Source organism: Acomys minous, assembly GCF_964271855.1.
Source record: "Acomys minous genome assembly, chromosome: 4".
NCBI classification, from domain to species: Eukaryota; Metazoa; Chordata; class Mammalia; order Rodentia; family Muridae; genus Acomys; species Acomys minous.
Window position 1 is genome coordinate 36,891,369 of NC_140486.1, and position 20,289 is coordinate 36,911,657.

The window sequence follows — 20,289 nt, forward strand, 5'->3', positions numbered from 1 at the left end:
AAGAACAAAAATGATGACACTGAAGAACTAAACACACTTTAGTTAAGTAAATATTTATTCAGGGCAAGACTTTCTAGACAAAGCAAGTATTGTATAAACTTTCCTATAGGTCAATCACTTTCTTTTCATGGATAGTAAAAACAGTTGCTGAATATCTATTATTCTGCTGCAGAGTAGGAGTTCAATAAAAGTACACTCTTTGAGCTGTATCTAGCTAGTCTGTCTCGGATTTTCAAACATCCAAGTTTACCGGCCCATAGCTAAGACTCCTTTGTGATATAGACTCTGTGGTTGTTATCATTCTGTAATGCCAGAGTTTACTAGTCATAACAAGGCATCCTAAAATGCAATACTTACTACTGGAACCTTCAACAAAAATGCTTGATCATCTTTGAAAACCAAAAGCCTTACACCAATGACAGATATGCTCCTAGAACAGGATGGTAAGTATGGACCATTACTATTTCTTATTGTTTTTCTCTAAATGCTGCCCAAGGACCACTGATTTTTCCAAGCCTATTTATGGGCAAATTTTCTTTAAAAGAAAAAAACAAAAAACAAAACCAATAATAACAATACAATATCCTTGGTAAAACCCACTTGAAAGGAGTGTTTGTAGGTTCTAATAAAGCCTTGTGACGGAGTATTGCAGGACCTGCAGACACATTCTCTTCAGAAGTGTGGCTTGAGATATAGTTTTGAGGTGGTCCACCAAGGATTTCAAGTCGTCGGAGAAGAACTTGTTCCCAGCACTGAAGAGTTTTTAGAACTGCGTGACAAAGAGGTGAGCTAACTGGTAGTTCTAAAACAAAAACATAATTGATACATGGTTATGTATTAATAGGGTATTAATAAAATTTAGTAGGGATATGTGGGCAGAATACCAGAATCTAGTATTTTAAAGATAAAATGTCATAAATCTGTATAACTATTTCAACATTATTGCTTTGGAATTTTATCTCATAGGAAGACTTTCTTGAAGATTATCAAAATGTTCATAGAAGACAAATTAATTGTTTTAAAACTGACATGAAAGTCATTTGACCTTTTGTTTAGAAGACAAAAATAATGAAGTAAAAAAAAAAAGTTCAATAACCCTCCCATGAAATGAAGCACTACTTCAAAGCCTTGGGTAGCAGCCCTACTTTCAATTTTTAAATGTTGGTGTTTATCGAACCACATCTCATACCAGTCTTTATTTTTATTTCTGAAAATTACCTACTGATTTATTATAATAGAGTAACTTTTCCTCCCTCTATTATTCTAACACAGTGACAAAAATTGTTTTCATTAAATTGGTGGCATTTACTTTAGCATATGGAAAAACACTTCACAGCTAAAGCAACTTGCATAAAACCACACTCCATTATTTCCTGTAAAACCATTTCCTACTGTGGAGCTCATGATTGTGTTGGAAGGTTTATAGATCTTGTATTAAGTCCCAGGTAGAGATGCAGACTCAATATTATAATATCACGTTCAGGGCCTTTGATGATAGGAAAATTTAAAAATAGTTTATAACTGAAAGAAATGCATCCTTTACTTTAGGAACTCATTAAAGTTTTTCTTTATCTTCTTTATTTACAATTGCCATTGATTCATATAAGTTGTTTATTACCTGCAAGATCATGACCTGCAAAGGGATAGAAAGTCTTCAAATTGCTGAGCACCAACTGGACCATAGCCAATCGCATCAATGACCAACTAAAAATAAAAATGTCTCCATTAAAGAGTTACACAGAGGAAAAAAAAAAAAAAAAGATTTACCCAGAGCGTTAGACGTGATTCCATCCTTTAGTACAACAATGTCTCTACAAATAACTACCCCAAAGATAGACATCTGTAAAAGTGAAATAATATTTACATATAACTAGCTATTCATGTCAGAATTATCTAAAGCAACAGTTAAAATAACCTAAATAACTGTCAGGAGAGTAGTGGCTAAAGAATGATAGTTCTGAAGGATGGAAATTTAAGAAAACCATAAAAATGAAGTATCAATATTGATAAACTACAGTATGCAATATTAATTAAAAAGCAAGCTTCAGGGCATCATTATATATGTTACCTTCTATGGAGGAGAACAGAAAGTCATACAGAAATATTTATTTCTGTGGTTAGAATAGAAACCAGTAAAATGGCTATCTTCACAAGTACCAGGGAAAACTGAGATGAAATGAGACACATAAGGCTTTTGACTTAACGTTTGTATATAGTTCAACTAAAATTTATTTTTGCCTCTCTTTAATTTTAATTAGGTCATATTTTTATCTTAGAGTACTGGCTGTAATTGTTAACTTGCAAAATGCACACTACATAAAGTTTAACATTTTAGCATTCTCAACACTAGGACACTCAGGGTGTTTTAGAACCATCACCACTATCATTCTCCACACGTTCCATGGAACAAAACTGCTAAATAAATAAATAAAACCAAAAAGCTGTGCACTTTTCTCTCTTTCAGTATCTATCAACTTGATTAATGCACTTTGTAAAGCAGAATCACAACTATTTTTTTATGTATAGGTGTGTGACTAAATTACTTCTCTTTGTATAAAACCTTCAAGATTCTTCTTAAGAGAAATACCTGTTCACGTCTTTTGACCACCTTCTCCCAATCATTCTTTTTTTTTTTCTAATAGTGAAGATTAAACTCAGGGCTTTGCACGTGTAAAACAAATACTCTACAACTGAGTTATACCTTCAGTTCTTACAAGTTTTTTAAATGGGTTGCTTTTTTAATTGTTGCGTTACACAATTTGGCTTGAGTCACATATATGTTTATATATTCAAAATGGAAACTTAATTCAACAGGAAAAAATACACTAGTAAGCATTTCTCTTAATTTTTCAAATAAAGAGTTACTATCCAGTATCTATTGTTTCTTCTCAGATATTTAATATTTAAGTTTCTAAATAATAACATTGAAGTTTATTAAATACTTAAGTTATAAAAAAACCTTAAGTTACTTAAATAAGAGGCACTTATTTCTGTGATCAGAAGGACATAGAAACTAGTATAAATGACTATCTTCACAAGTGGCAGGGAAAACTGAGCACAAATAAGAAACATAAGACTTTACATTTTTTTTAGAGTTTAACTTAAATTATTTCTGCATCATTAACCCATCATTAACATACCATACCTTGATAAAATATATTGCTGCTCCATTGGAAACAACATATGAATAAGATCACTCATGAATATATAAACCAGTGAACCATTCAAAATGGTGCTGATCATAAGTGAACAGTTAAGGAATTTTTTGTTTTTTGTTTTTTTTAAATCACAGAAGCTTTTTAAAAGATATATAGAATAGAGGTCTACTAAACAGGCATATGATGTTCCCAGTTAAAGTCGTAAGATTTATATTATGGGCCCAAAACAAAGCATAATATGGAAGGATTTGTGTGTTGTGCTACAAATTATAATGACTTACCAAGGATAATCAAAAGTTAATTAAATTTATTGCTGAAGAATTCAGCAATTTCAACTAAATACAGTATAAGTGTATAATAATTCAGTAAGTTATTAATTACACATTTTACTTTTAAAAAGATTATTTATATAAGCTAAAGTGATATTTTAAAAGAAGCTTAAAACACATTATTCCACACCTGAATGAATTTGAATTTGAATGCTCATGGAGATGGAGATCAGACGGTAAAGTGTCGTCATCGTCATCATCATCATCACTTTCTAGACTCTCCTCAGAATCATACTCTGCTCTACTTTGGGAAGGGGGTAGAAAAGGCTGAAAGAAAGTTATATACATTACCACCCAAATATCTAATTTGATGCATCCAAACATATAATTCACCCTATTTGTGGATATTTCACTGTAAGTAAAATAAATTATTTACCCAACTATATCTTTGACATAATTTTAGCTATTTTATCAGTCGACAAAAAATTACTTAAGAATGTCCCAAAAAAGTGTACTATATATATCTATATCTAATAGATACAAAAAGATCTACCCCCATCTCTCTGACAGGATCTCTCTATGCAGCCCAGGTTAGTCTTTGACTTGTGATCTTCCTGCTTCAACATCTCAAGGGTTGGGATTAGAGGCTTTTGTCAGCATAAATGGATTTGATTTAAAAAAAAATTTTTTTAAAAGAATTATAGCCAATGCCATCATAAGAGTTTTGCACTTTTAGTGGTAAAGATAAGCAAGTAATCTTAGCATAGGGAAGTCGAGACAGGTAGATCCCAGGAACTTCCTGTCTGGCAGGCCTAGCCTACTTTGACATCTCAAAAATAAGGCAGATGATACCTGAAGAATGACACCCGATGTTGTTCTCTGTACCCATGTGCATGCAAGGCCCTATAAACATGCATATATACCTACACATATATACGCACGCGTGCGCGCGCACACACACACACACACGCAATATGTACTGCTAAAAGGTTGAACTTATAAGCTCATGGATATTACTATTTAACATGAAGGTAGCTTTTTAAATACTAAAACCTAAACTTTATTTTTTTTTAATTTTTTTAAAAAAATATTTTACTTAATTTTATGTCCATTGGTGTGGGAGTGTCAGATCTTGGAATTACAGACAGTTGTGAGCTGCCATGTGGGTGCTAGAATTGAACCCAGGTCCTTTGGAAGAGCAGGCAGTGCTCTTAACCACTGAGCCAGCTCTCCAGCGAAACCTAAACTTTAAATTATTAAAGTTTTATGAAGGGAAAGAACATTTTTTTAAAAAAAGAAAAACCACCATACTTTTGGATTTTGTTTGGTTGGTTGGTTAGTTTTTGAATTTCCCAAGATAGAGTTTCCCTGTGTAGCTTTGGCTGTCCTGGAACTCTGAGGACCAGGCAGTCCTGGAACTCAGAGAGATCTGCCTGCCTCTGCCACCTAAGTGCTAGGATTAAAGGCATGATCCGTCACTGCTAGGCTCAAACTTTTTATCTTACTTAAGTCTACTTTGAAAAGGAGAGTTCTAATGTGTATAAAGTATATACTGCCTTAAAAGCTGGTTAGATGTGTGATCTAAATAGTTCAGTTTCTTCTTTTTTTATATTGTTGAATATCTTGACACAAGCTAAAAATTTTAAAACTGGAGTAGGAAAATATTTAAAGGAACCAAGAGCTAATCATTTATTTTAAACCCACCTGCTCCCATTAGACTACATGAATAGTGTTCTGTGTAGCAATAATTTGTTACCTTGGCTATGAAGTAGTCCCAGATACTTAGTTCAGGTGGGATGAACTTCTCCCTGACTGTCAGTGACTCCTGATTTACAGAGGAAGAGGTTACCAGGGAGGATTCTCTGCAAGATACTTTTGATGGACTAAAATGTTTGTTTTGTTTTTCTCCTTCAACTAGTAAAGAAATGAAGAAGAAAATTATTGTTAAAATACTAAGTCAAATCACCATCGTAACATAAATGCTAATGATAGCTACAAATAGCATATAGAAATTAAAATATAATTATGAAAGTGCAGAGCAGCTGAAAAAGGAAGTAGGAGGAGGAAAAAAATTATTCTGTATAGCAACCCGTGCTTTTATCATAATTTGTCCATAAGTATCTGAATGCTCATTTAACTGTTGTTTATAGTCTATAACAGATGTAGTGTCTGCCTACAAAAAATTAGATAAATCCCTCTATAATTTAGTTATTAAGATTGTGACATAAATTTCCCAAATCCTCCTACTTTGTGATTTTTAGGGATAAGGGGTTTGCTGGGGATAAAACCTAGGGATTTAAGCATGTAAGCACAGATTCCACCACTGAGCTACCCCAAAAAGCACTTAAAAAAAATCTGACACAGTGCCATAACAAATTAAAAACAAGGCCATACTTCAGACTCTTCAGTAATAAAGTGGTGTCATTATATATTTAAAATACTCTATTAAAATTTTTTAATATTTTGACTTCCATAGCTAATCACATTTATAAGAACCTGAAAATGGGTGAAGGAATTTATAGTCATTAAAATTACAGAAGAGAAAAATCATGTCTTTACTTTCTAAAATCTCTGAAGTTATAGAGTTAATTATAGAGAAAGTTAAGTTGTAGAGAAAATTAAAGATAGTAGCACCTGAAAAGCAAAAATTATTAGTTTCTTAGAGATTTGTATAGTACCAATGATCAAAGCCAAGGCCCTCCGCATGCCATGCAAGTATTGCATCTCTGAGCTACATATCCACAGGCTATAGGAATGATTAATCAATACTAGGTCATAGACAGACAAGGATCTTGTAAACATAAGCATGACATAATAGGCAAACAATTCATACTAAGACACAATAAAATTTTTCTCCCATAGCTCCAATGAGATTTACTTACCTCCCAATGTGATGTATTTGTGCCATAATGATAATTTTATCATTTATAACTATTTAAATTTAAAATACAACATGTATGTGCAATATATCAAGCATTAATAATCTGAGTTTAATGTGGTAGCTACTTGATTTGGAATACAGGAAAGAATGACATAGTAATACTCTAAGATTATATAATAGTGGTTCTACTGTTACTTCATTATTAAATGATTATGTTTCCACATTTAAATCTGTATAAACTTTTGCTTCTATAAATATCAACAAGCAAGCTTCTAATACAAATGTTGTGCATATTAACACACATTGTAAAACTAAAGTGAAATAGAAATTGGATGCATAACTTATAATTTATCAAAGAGAATGAGCAGATAAAATGTGGCTAATAAAAAGTAAAGGCATGTACAAGCAAAAAGCCAGATAGAATTAAAAAAAATATGATTCTTTATAAAAACATAATTCTTATGTGCTTTGACTCACTGATTGGTTTCCATATCAAAATAGATTTCCCTAGACAAATATCCCTTCCTTTCCCTGAGATCCCGATATGACCCTTGGAAGAACCAGCCAATGCAGAAATGTGTAAGAGGTAAGATGACGGCATGGGCATGGGAAGCTAGAGCAGTAAGAAGGAAAGCACTGCTTTCTATAATAATTGTTTGTAATTGTTATCATAAAGATATTACTGTGATTTAAAAAAAATTAAGGAGCAGAAGTGAGAAAGAGAAGGATAATATGTATGAGTGGAGCTGTATGTGCTTCAAGTGTATGATATACACGCATGAAAATGGCCTTAGGTAACCTGTAGTAGTAGTAGTAGTAACAACACATCAAAAGCAAAGAAGTTTGCTTAACACTTATTTTACCATTTTTCTCTTTCCGAGTGTACGTATGCACTTGTGTGGTGGGTATATACTCATGGGTATGTATCACATAGGTGCACATACATATCGAAGCCACAGTACAGCCACGAGTGTCATTTCTCAATAATGCCGCCTACTTTGTTATCTGCCACTGGCCTAGAATCACCAAGTAGTTATGCTGACTGGCTTGTAAGCCACAAGAATATACTTGTCTTCACCTTCCCTTCCCCAGGACTGGGATTACAGGCATGTGCCAATATACCTGGCTTTTTATGTGGGTTCTAGAGTCTGAGCTCAGGCTTGGAGCATAATACAGCACGCATTTGACTGACTAAACTCTCTCTCCAGTACCAGCTTACTGTTTTGAAGATTGTAACATTTATATAATTCCTGATTGTGTCATGGTTCTTCTTGTCATAGGTAATCTATTGTAGATATGTGTAATAATGTAAATGTATATGTACAAAAATAAAATAATTTTTAAAATAATAAATAAATTTATAAATATTTAATAGGAAGTAGTAATTTTTCTTCTACTCCTATAGCAAAGCAAATTCCCTGATAACTGATGCACAAAATGATTCACTGGAAGATAGTCAGAAAATACCAAAGCTGCTATTTAGACTTTTTGGTAAGATAAGGAGAGAGAAGAAAGGGAAGGGAAGAGCTAGAGAGAAGAAAAAGTAGGGCAAAGAGGTAGCAAGGAGCAGGGATGGAGAGGGGGGAATAAGAGGTAGGAAGAGAAAAAAAGAGAGGAGGGTGGAGTGGCTGGAGGAGGAAGAGAGAAGCTTTGGTGCTCTACGCACATGAGCACACAGGTCTAACTCTGCTGACTCAAGCATGTCCTGTGAACAGTGTTATATAATCAAAAGATGTGGAATCATGTGCTGTAATAATGACTCTAAATTATTATAAATGCCACAGTTTGGAAATAATACTCAATCCATTTTTGTTGTAGAACTTGAAAAAAGTCAGAAAAAAAACTACAGAAAGACAATATAGTTTTAATAACCTTATTAAACTCAAAGAATGAGGGTATTTAGCTCAGACAGATGATATGTTGCTTTTTCTTATACTTTCAAGCCTTGTATATATCAAAATAACAGCTTTAATAGTAAAATAAAAGAATAATTATTGGGGCTGGAGAGATGGCTCAGAGGTTAAGAGCACTGGCTGCTCTTCCAAAGGTCCTAAGTTCAATTCCCAGCAACTATATGGTTGGTGGCTCACAACCCATCTATGATGGGATCTGATGCCCTCTTCTGGCATGCAGGTGTACATGCAGGCAGAGCATTCATTGTATACATAATAATAAATAAATAAATCTAAAAATAAAAGAATAATTGTTATAAAAATGTATATTTACATTTCCTTCAAGCCGTCCTGGAAGGCTTCTTCTATCTCTTCGTGTTATTTAAACATAAAAGGAACTGATATAATATGGCCCTCACTAAAACCTTAGACTAACAATCATGAATGCACTTCCCTCTCGTTTGAGTTGTTTTCTTGTTTGGTTGTCTCTTAGAAGCTCTTAAAAATCAGACACCAGTGATGAGCATTTGCCATGCTCAACTGGTTTTATGCCTGACATGTTTCTTAAATGGATTTGCCTCTTCAAGAAACATTATTCTGTCTCTAATAAAAAACACTTAGCTTTCATGTAAGTTCTATGTAAAATTGATTTAGATTTTCTGATTTAAATTTAACTCAAATAATAAAAAACTAAAGATTATGTTAAATGTCTTCGAATATATATCACTAGCATTTCACAGTAAAAAGATATGGCATGCCTAACACAAAGAAAATATTCATTTTATATTTCATTATACAATTAGAAGTTAAAATTTTCTGTAAACTAATTAGAGATGACAAAAGTCACAAGTTTTACGGCAAATTTTCTCACAAGATGCAACATTCGAAATATTAAAATCCTGTCCACGCAAAAGTATGGATTTCTAACTGTTTGTAGAAAAAAATTTTAAATTATTCTTGCTAATTTTCTATGTTAATAACTAGCTATCACAAAATAACTAAAAATACCACAAGCATATGCAATTACAACTAACTGTAAAATATCAAAATTTTCATTAATATGTGATGCAGAACTCACAAAGAGAAATTTCATTACTATTTAAGTTAGTAAGTTATGTATATTAACTTTTTTGTTAGGAACCCTAGGTTGTTATTCCTAGCTAGGTGGCCGTGGGAGAGATGTAAGAAGCTGGCTGAGCATGAGTCCCAGGAGCACAGTTCCCCATGGCGCCTGCCTCCAGCTTCATTGAATGGCTGATGTAAAGTATAAGACAAATAACGCTTTTTGTGCCAAGTTTCTTTTGGCCAGCAACAAAAAAACAAAACAAAACAAAACAAAACAAAAAACAAAACAAAACAAAACAAAAAAGCAAACTATAACAGCCAATAAAAGAATTAGAAGAAAGTATATGAGCCGTGTAGAAAATACTATAATTTAATTCATGAGACCATTAATTCAAAACACTTAAGACTGAGAATTTATACCAAATTTATACTATTATATTTTAAATACCTTTCCTAGCACAAAATTTGGAAACACTTTTTAGAAAACGTATACTTAGGAGTTCCAAACAAGTATTTCATTTTCTTTATTTCCTCCAAGACAGGGTTTCTCTGTGTGGCCTTGGCTGTCCTAGACTTGCTTTGTAGACCAGACTGGCCTCAAACTTGAAAGTGGTAGGCTTAAGGCATACACCACCATTCTCAGCTGAGGTATTTTATTTTCAATACACAGTACTTAGATATTGATTAGTTAGGAAAACAAAATACTGTAGACTTCTCAGTTTTCAACTAGCTAAATTTAAAAGACACATATTGTAATGATGATTTAATTCACATCAACTTTCTGAACTGTATTATTTTATTCCTGTGACAGTTAATGTTGTCAACTTGACAGCATCTGGAGTCACCTAGGAGATGGCTCTCTGGGTATGCCTGTGGGGATTAGCTTGTATTAACTGAGATGGCTTTAGGGGTAGTGCCATTTCTGGTTGGGGTCTAGGATTATGTGAGTAAAGAAAGGGATCAGACACTCACTGTTCTTCACTTCCTAAGTGCAGAAATGATATAACCAGCTGCTGCTAGTCCCTCCTTCCTTGACTTTATGCCAGGATGACTCTACTGTGAATTGTGAGCTAAAATAAACACTTGCTTAAGTTGCTTCTGTCACAGTATTTTATCATAAACAAGAAAAGAAATGAAGACAATCCCCTTGGTCAACAATGTACAATGAATATTACTTAATACAATTAAGCTCTTGAAACACTGTGATTGTATTTTACAGCAACCCAAACACAGAGCACTGCTTATCGACACTAAAATTCCTCAGACTGCTGTGCTATATTGGTGTGCTTAAGAATACAGAACGTTTAAAACCAAGATTTCAGAGTTTTATTTCCCGCTATGAGCCATCATTCTTTGTTTCATCCTGATTTTTTTTTTTTTTTTTTTTTTGGTCCTCTCACTCCTCTCCCTTTACTTCTCTTTTTTTCCCTTCCTGTTCTTTTTCAATCTAGATTAATTTTGGAACTAAAAGCTTCTGCCTTCATTTTGGAACTAAAAGCCTCTGCCTGTATTCACAGCTCCTATAAGTGCACTTAGTTTCTGCATTCTCAAAGACAGATGAGCATAACATAAGTTGGATATGCTTACATCTAACCCTACCACCACAAGGTAACCGAGTTTTAAATATTTTATGCCCCTAATCCAAAATGGTAAACAGATACAGATAATTTTGATGACTTAGTTATTTTTGATTGTCTTAGCAGATGGTTAGAATAATCACTTGTGGATGATATAGAATGATAGGAATGATATAGAATGATACTTTTGCCCCCCAGCAATAAATCTTAATTATTTAAGGAGAATCCATGTGAACCTTGAGTAAGGCTCTTTATATCTGTCTGTGATCAGCATAAATATGTGGAAGTAGGGCTACTGATATGGCTCCGTGGTAGAACCTTGCCTAAAACGCACATGGTTCTGGGCTCAGTGTCAAAGAGAGCTGGAGCTAAGATCAAGCTAATGACATACTTTTCATCTTAAAATATTGCTTAGCAAAACTTATCACTTTCAGTACTTCATAGTAACTTTTTTTTCTAAAACATATTCAAAACGAAATTTTTTTGCCAATTTTTTGGCAAAAAATTAATTTGCCAATTATTTACTCAATCATGAATTTTAACTTCTGCTATTTGAAATTTTTTGTGAATGCAGATATATGAAAAGTACAGTCAAGGTGAATTTCAGTTGGTTTTTAATTGGTGTGAAAGGTAGATGTAAATAATTTTAACTCAGAGAAAAGGGACTAGTGAGGCAGGTGTAGTAGGTCTATCAATGCCAGATGAGATGGTATGAAGTCAGTGAGGCAAAACTTATTCAGCTTCTAAACTTCTTCAAGAAAGTTAGGCGCCACAGCAGGGAAAATTATCATTCTTGTGCTACTTGTCATTTCACAAGTTATCACCAGACTTAAAATGATAACTTTATAAAGTTCTTAAAAGCTAATATATTTTTTAAAGTTATGTATTTATTTTATGTATGAATGCTCTATCTGCAAGTGCACCTGCATGCCAGAAGGGGGCGAGAGATCCCAGTATAGATGGTTGTGAGCCACCGTGTGGTTGCTGCGGACCTGAACTCAGTACCTCTGGAAAAGCAGACAGTGATCTTAATCTCCAGTCCCCTAGCTGAAATATTTTTTAACAGAGGTAGCAAATACTGAACACTGAAACAACAACAAACTTTCTACCTCATAGGTTGCCAAAATACGACGTGTGTGTGTGTGTGTGTGTGTGTGTGTGTGTGTGTGTGTGTGAAGGTCTCATTATATAGCCCTGGCTGTCCTGGAACTCACTATGTAATAGACCAGGCTGGTCTTGACTCACAGATATCTCCCTGCCTCTGCCTCCAAAGTGATGGGGTTAAAAGACATGCACTATTATGATGCCTGGCTTAAGACCTATTTTTATATCCATATTACTGAAACACAGGTGTACTTATTTAATTTTTGTCTATTCTACTTCTGTGCTACAAGAGAAGATCAAGCAGTTGTGAGATACAGAAAAGTCTCTGTACAAACAAAGCGAGCTGACAACTGCTCAAAATTATAAACTGAATTTGCTTTACTGTAAGCATTAAATATAAGGAAGTTAACCCCTGACGATTTTGAGGTTGCTTCCTCCCTTCTTTGTGTTGAGGCATGGGGGGTGGGGGGGGGCCAGGACAAGGATATGGATTAAAAAGTAACAGAGTGACAGGAAAATAAACAAATAGTTTCAATGTCAGGAAAAAGTAGAAGCTGAGCTACTAAGAGGACTTTACTTGTAGAATCATACGGGAGCAGAGCTTAGTGAAAAGTGCATGTCAATCCTGCTAATAATGACTATTGAGTATTTTGACAAGATAACCACTTTTCTTTCTTCTATTACAGAATATTTAAAATCTAAAAATATTTACTTATCAGGGTATTTACTTTAACAATAATGTTTTTTAAACTCTTTTCATACTTATTCTATGTATGTAAATGTTTCACTTGTATGTACATCTTTTTGTTTGCATGTACGTCTGTGCACCATGTGCGTGCCTGATGCCTATGAAAATCAGAAGAGGGAATTGGTTCCCCTAGAACTGGATTTACAGACAGCTGTGAGCTGGCCCATGGGTGCTGGGACTCAAACCTGGGTCCTCTGCAAGAGAAAGTCCTCTTAACTGTTAAGTCATCTCTCTAGCCCCACAATCATTTTTTTTAAAACAATAAATCCAAAACAAATTTTATTTTCCTGTCAAGTCTTTCACCAACCATCTGACATTCTAAATCATAAATATCCAAACCTATAAAGATACACAGTCTGCATGGGGAGAAAGTGGATTAAAATTCAGAGATAATCTTGTTAGGACTTTTAAATGAATATACAAGGGTTTTTTGTTTAAAAAAAAACATTTCAAATTATTTCCAAACTTCTATTTGAAGATTTAAATTTACATATATTTTAAAAATTTAATGTTAGTAGAGTAACAGGCTTCCCAGTATTGTCAATTAAGTCTGAAATCTACTCTAGATAATCCTCAAAATTGGAAAAGCAATACTGTCATGTCTCTTAATAAATCACAAAAAGAGAAGGTTTAGAAAACATCACAAAAATTATTTTCACGTTGAAAAAGAGGATTGTTGTAATTCTATTTAAATATAGTACATTTAGTGAAAGAATACAATTATTTAAAATATTTACTTTTCATGGTATTAAAAACACTTAGAAATCCAAAAACTCTCAATAGCCAGTCATAATGTGCAAATCATAAAGCAGCCTTGGGGGAAATATTTTCCCAGTTATTCCAAGCCATACTGTGATTTTCTATGATTAGCATCAACTTTCTTTTTTGTTTTTGTACATTTAGAAATTTTAAACTTTAGGGAACAGAAAATATCTAAAACCAAGTATTTGAAACTGGAATGGAACAGCAGAAACAATTTTCTAAAATGCTAATCATTGTTTTAAATCAAAAATATGGCTTGATTAAATCTGCCAATTTTACTTAAATGCCAAACAAAACAAACTATCCCACTGTATGCAACCCTTCAAAAACAACACATAGCAAGCTAAACTGTAAAAGCCTATTTCTAAAGCTAAGATCTTGCCTTCAACAGTGGGAGGGCTATGAGAACTGATGGCTGAAAGAGCTTTGGAAAAGCCCACACATTCCATGGAGAATACCACTACCTGGTGAGGGCTAGGCATTGCAAAGTGCCTTCCTGCCAAAGAAAGAAGAAAAACAAGTATGTATTTGGTATAGAAAAAGAAAAAAGAAAGAAAGTTACAGTGTATTTCAAAGAAAATGAATTTAATGCTAAGAGGCATTATAAATACATTGCACAGTCTATTCATCAGTGCAGGAGGATCTTAAAAATTGAAAACTGCACAAGAAGCTTTAATATTTCATTTTTTTTTACCACAGTTAGAGTTTGTTTATGGTCTTGCGTAACAAGAGCTTTCCTACACAAAATTAAATTACATTTAACAAAGTTATCATCTATACAAATAAAGCTTCAGCTTGAAAAAAATTTAAAAAACTAAGAGGAAGAAGAGAAAGGAAGGGTACAAGGAGAGGAAGGTGAGACAGACAATAAGAACTTACCACACAAAGCCTTTGAGTTTGTCAGCACTTTGCTGGGACCATGGGCTCCTCCACCAAATACAGCAGACCACATTTTCTCATTTAGGGGGTGGGCTACAATCCGGAACAGCTCATTACTAGAGTGTGTTGCCAGGCCATGAATAAAAAGACTAAGATACACTGCTGTGAGAATTTCACAAAGCAAGACTGTAAGTCCTGACTGGGCTTCTTCACCAGAAGAATTCAAAAGCTGAATTAGACAATTTATTCCTAGGACAAAAGGAAAAATAGCTGCTATTAACAAAAAAAAATTTTTAAGCTAAAAATTAAGTACAATTTTCTACTTTTTGAATTTTTGAAAAAATTTACTCAATCAGCATTAAATATTTTCGTCTGGACTCATGGCTAGTAGGCTATTATGCTATAAGAGCAATTGCTGAGCTATTTGTTCAATTTAGATAAACTGAAAATTATAACATCAAGTTTCATAGATAAAATTTTAATATAAATATTTTACAAAATACTTAAATTATTTAAAAAAAACAAAATGAGCTTCTTTAATATAGTGATCAAAGAAAGGAACTGTTTAATTGTTTATTTGCTAAAGGTATCATGTAACAAGAGCTTTCTGTGACTAAAATGTAACTGAGAAATCTGCATTGTATTTGTAGTTTTGTCAACTCTAGCAATATTTAACAATGATTATCTAATGTAAAACTAAGTCAACTCTGCTTTTTACCACTTAGAATTTCCAATAATACTAAAAAAAAATTTTTATATATGTAAAATATTTATACCTGGCCATTGAGCTGGTGATGTGTTGGGAGTTAATGATTCATCTAAACTTCCTGTTCTCAAAGAATGTCGATGGGCAAGAAGCACTGTCTGATACATCATTCCAGTAAACTGATTTGTTTGAAATGAACTAAGAAAGGAAACAATATTTAATCCTAAAATGAATTCCATATATAATATTCCCATTCTTAGATACAATTTCTAAGGCAGTTTAATAGAAATTTTGTTTATGAATTATACTGTTATTATCTCTAAGTTATAGGTTGTACAATGCTATATTGTATTAATACAATATCCTCTAAAGTGTAAATATATACATTTTCTAAGTTAAAACAAATTTGACAAGTGCCTAGTTTATTTATTTAGTGAAAAATAACGAATACATTAAAAAGAAAAGAAAAGAAAAGAAAAGAAAAGAAGGACCATACATTATTTTGGCCACAGGAAGCAAGTTGATACATATAACTTTATAACAAAGTTATTTAATGAAAAATGATGTCAATCTAGGCTCCATTTCATTTTAATGGCTATCCCATCCTCTACCTGACTCTGAAGCAGGCACTGCGCACAAAATAGAAAGTAATAATATTGTGGGGGAACTGAATCTTAATAATTTTATATATTGCTCTTGATGAAATTATACACACCATATTATGAAGGCAAAGAAGATAACTATCATCACATACTTAAGGACTTTTGGCAATTTCAGAAAAGATAAAGTAAACAAATAACAGATTAGCATAAACTATTCTAACATTCCGATACCTAACAGCAAAACATATTTATAAAAAGGATAGAAAGTAGTACTTAAGACATTCCTATATTGTATATTCAGTAAATGAATATAATATTTACACTTAGAAAGACAGTGCCTTAAAACTATTGTACCTGGCAAATCTCACTAATCATAACATTTTGAGACATTTGTAAATATTCTTGGGCTTTATTTTCCAGATTTAAGATGGCAGATCCGTAACAAAAAAATTCCCTCAGCCTGTAAAAAGTTTTATGACAAAGACAAAACATGTTGATGAAACTAAGCCAATGTTCAATTACATAAATGAACTCAGGATGAGAGAAATAAAACTAAGGCTACCATGGGAAAATGTAACAAGAGTGGTAAGCGGGACTGCCCATGGATAATTCACAGAGACAAGATGAACTGACAGCCAAAAGCCAATAGCATTGAGAGCTGATACCATGTACGTGATAACAAACTCAACAAAACATCTCCACACACAGAAACAAACTTAGCAAAGCATTTAAAAAGAGTGTTATACTTAAAGTTTTCTAAAGGTAAAGTATAAAACTGGAAGAAATGATTAAAAGAGATAAAGAGGGACACTGCATACATAGTGGACTAGAAATCTGATTTTTCCCTCCACCCATGGATGTACTATATAAACATCTATTAATGGATTGATTCCCTCTACAAGAAACTCAGAAAGCAGTTGAGAACTTCCTGACCACCAGGCAATTGAAAACATATCTGGAAAAGTGTGTAGGAAAAGCTAAGGCACACTCAGGTATGGACTCAGCATACATATCTATCTCCTTGTGCAGATGAAGATATGGGTAGGCCTATGTACTAGTCACAATTATACCCTTTCTGATTATTTTTCAATTGTTTTTTGAGAAGTTCATTCATAAATAATGTTTATACCATATCAATCACTCTTCTTACTCTAACTCTTCCTTTGTCTCTCCTACTCTCTCCAATCCATGACTTGTTATACTATTTATTTGTATGTACTTGTGTTTATGTATGTGTGTGTGTGTGTCTGTGCCTGTGCACGTACACATGAATATCTATATGTACATACAATCTACTGAGTCCTAGTAGTGATACCTTAGTGATACTCCTATGTTCGGGTGGTTATGGCTGATCAGTTGAGACTGGACAACCAATCAGGAAGTTTGTCCCTGGAGAAAACTGATTCTCCCTATCTCAGAAGTCACTGACTTTTTTAGCTCTTCATCTAGAAGTGGGACTTTGAATAACTTCCCTCTCTATGCTGTTTAGGCAGTGTATTGCTGAGATTCATGGCTTTAGCTTCCTTGTCACATCCAGAAGTCATTATCTTGCAAGAGAAATCTTACACTCTTTCTGCCCCATCTTGCATGATTTTCCATGAGCCTTAGATGTAGGGTTTATGTTATAGATGACTGGGGTTAGGTACTTCATGCTCAACTGTTCTAAACTCTTGATTTATCAACTACGGCAACAGAAAGGATTAGAAATAAAAGGTCGTTGTAGTCTTAGCAGGTACAAAAAGTATTACCAGGAAGTACTACTAAAAGGAAATATGGACAGGACATAAATAAAACAAAAGAGTCCTCTATCCTGATAACCCTCTACCTCTATCACTGACTAAGCCAGGGTTTACAGAATATCCCTGGCAAGAGGAACCTGTGGCCTGGTTTTAACATACTTGAATTGAAAAGTAAAGATACAATCATTAATTCTTCATTTGTGGCAAAAAGAATCCTGAGGAAATCATATTAACTGAAATAAGCTAGGGGCAGAGAAAAAATGACTGCCTCTTCTCTGAAGCATGTATGGATTGTATAACAGTTATCTCATGGAAAGAGTTGAGTGGAACAGTGGTTACCAGAGACTAAGGAAGCAAGAATAAAACACAGAGGCTATGTAATAAGTTCAGAATTTCAGTTAGATAGAAGGAATATTTTCTAATGTTCTATAGCACAGCATGTGGCTACAGTAATACATAATGTGTTAAAATAATTTGACAAGATTTTTAATCTTATCACAAAGATGGTAAGTAACTCATTACCCAGTTTTGTTTTTTGTCTTTTGGGTTTTGTTGGTGGTGGTTTTTTTGGTTTTTTTGTTTTGTTTTGTTTTGTTTGTTTTGACACAGGGTTTCTCTGTGTAGCCTTGGCTGTATTAGACTTGCTTTTCAGACCAGGCTAGCCTCACAGCTGTCCACCTCCCTCTGCCTCCCGAGTACTGGGATTAAAGTCATGCACCACCACACCTGGCTTCATTATCCAGTCTTGATCACCACACATTTAATGCACTATGGCATTAAACATACCATACACTGTACTACATAAATATATATAATCAATATGCATTAATTAAAAAACAATTTTGCAGTTTTAAAAATAAAAAAATAATTTCTTTTATTTTACTTTGTTATGCTTTAGAAGCCTGTGCTCTTCTAATGAAAGAAAAAAAAGGAGTTGCTCTGAGTGAGAGGGGATGAGAGGCAGAACTGAAAGGAGAGGAAGATAACTAAATCAGGACATTCTGTATGACAAAGAATCTATTTTCAACAAAAAGGAAAAAAAAAGACACAACATAAGAATTTCTAAAATATAAACATCTAGAAAGAAAATGCTGCAGAGGAATTCACCAATATCTAGAAAATGAAACTGGGATTTATCCTGATACGAAACCAACAGATAAAAGAATGCATGAAGTTCGAAAAAAAACAGATGAACATACAAGTTCTAGTATCTGTCTCAAATAGTAGAAAATAGAAGTCAGACAGTATTTAAACAAATGTTAGAGAATTTCAAAGAACTAAAACTAGACTATATACCAGAATGCCAATTTTCTGGCTTTTAACAAGTATAACTCATTAATAAACTAGTTATAGTTTAACAACTGAAACTAGACTATGAAGAGAAAATTCCTAAACAGAAAACCTGTGAAAATTTTCTCAACTCCATGTCAGTCACTCCTTTGCTTATGTGCCTCAGGCTTTTTGCTATATACCAAATTAAAGAACTTATCACTCAAGTACGATATTGTATTATTTACGATTATAAGTTTTTAATGACAATGATTTTTATTAACTTATTTAGATTACATCTCAATTGTTGTCCCCTCACTTGTATCCTCCTGTTCCTCCCTCCCTCCCTCTTTCACCCTATTCCTCTCTCCTAGGTCTGTGACAGATGGTTATCTCCTCTCCCACAATATGGTCACAGACTATCAAGTCTCATCCTGTTAGCCTGGCTATCCTTTCTCTGAGTGCCACCAGGTCTCCCCACCAAGGGGAGGTGGTGAAATATGGAGCACCAGAGTTCATGTCTGACAATGACAATGATCTTAAGAGTATGTTACTCATTTTTTAAATTCTCAGAATCTAGCCAGGCACGATGGTGCACACCTTTAATCCCAGCACTTTGGAGGCAGAGGCAGGTGTATCTCTGTGACTTTGAGGACAGCCTGGTCTACAAAGTGAGTCCAGGACAGACAAGGCTACACAGAGAAACCCTGTCTTATGAAAAAAAGAAACCCAAATAAATAAATAAAATGTAAATAAAATTCTCAGAATCTATCACAATATCTAGAATGATGGCAGTGATCAATTATAGGCACCTAAGTAAATTACATTAGCAGGGTTGGCTTCAGATTCCTTTATCATAAAGGTATGGGCTGAATTTTCAAAGACAAAAAAAAAAGTATTCAACATCTCAGTCATATGCTTTTTGCATTTACTGAAAGCAGTGTTATGTGCAGTTTTGAATTAATAATGTACAAATAGGAAACCTTACTGTTTACTGTAAGTGATCTTCAATTTCACAAGAAGGTATTTACCTGTAGTTATGACTACCACAAAGGCACTGATAAATACAAGCAGAAAGTGAGGCTGCTAAAGTATGCATTACATATACCTGGAAAAAAGCACATACACACATACAATTACTTTACATAAAAAAATGTATTAATTTGCCTCTTTTCCCCTCCCCCACTTAAGAACACAGTTTCTATGTACAGAAGTGATTCTATAGAAATGTTAAAGAAAAATATAGTTCTCTGGCAGAAATTACAAAACACACATCCAATTCTCTCTTTTCAGAGCAAAAGGGAGAAGTATGTGCTCAGAACAATATAAACCATGTATTTAAAGTATACCCTTCAAAACTGAGCCTGCTTTTCCTTAAATAAAACATGAATAAGCAAAATATGAATATATAATACTAATAAATGACAATTCACTTACATACAGGTCACCAAAGAAAACGCTGACATGTATTATAGTCATCAGAAAGAACTTTAGAAAATAGAAAAGAATGGCAGTAAAGTCAAATATTTGTTTTAAGGAAGACTGGATTCTACCCTGAGATGACAGGAGCTGTAATAATAGAAACAAGACTGAAGACGACTAAGGCAGAAAAAAGAAGATTAGCATATAAAAGATTAT

At 33.6% G+C, this 20,289-nt stretch overlaps 1 protein-coding gene across 4 annotated transcripts in view; it reads right to left on the minus strand.

The window, feature by feature from the left end:
• DMXL1 (Dmx like 1) overlaps positions 1-20,289 on the minus strand; it is a 131,949-nt gene that overhangs the window by 36,873 nt on the left and 74,787 nt on the right. For 3 of the 4 annotated variants that reach the window (XM_084779742.1, XM_084779739.1, XM_084779740.1), the window contains 8 exons: positions 19,683-19,759; positions 15,112-15,239; positions 14,336-14,584; positions 13,839-13,952; positions 5,184-5,341; positions 3,618-3,754; positions 1,619-1,704; positions 601-802 (listed from right to left, as the gene is read on the minus strand). In XM_084779742.1, coding sequence (XP_084635868.1) covers positions 601-802; positions 1,619-1,704; positions 3,618-3,754; positions 5,184-5,341; positions 13,839-13,952; positions 14,336-14,584; positions 15,112-15,239; positions 19,683-19,759 — 1,151 coding nt within the window. The remainder of the gene's footprint in view (positions 1-600; positions 803-1,618; positions 1,705-3,617; positions 3,755-5,183; positions 5,342-13,838; positions 13,953-14,335; positions 14,585-15,111; positions 15,240-19,682; positions 19,760-20,289) is intronic. The other variant, XM_084779741.1, reaches the window with a different exon arrangement.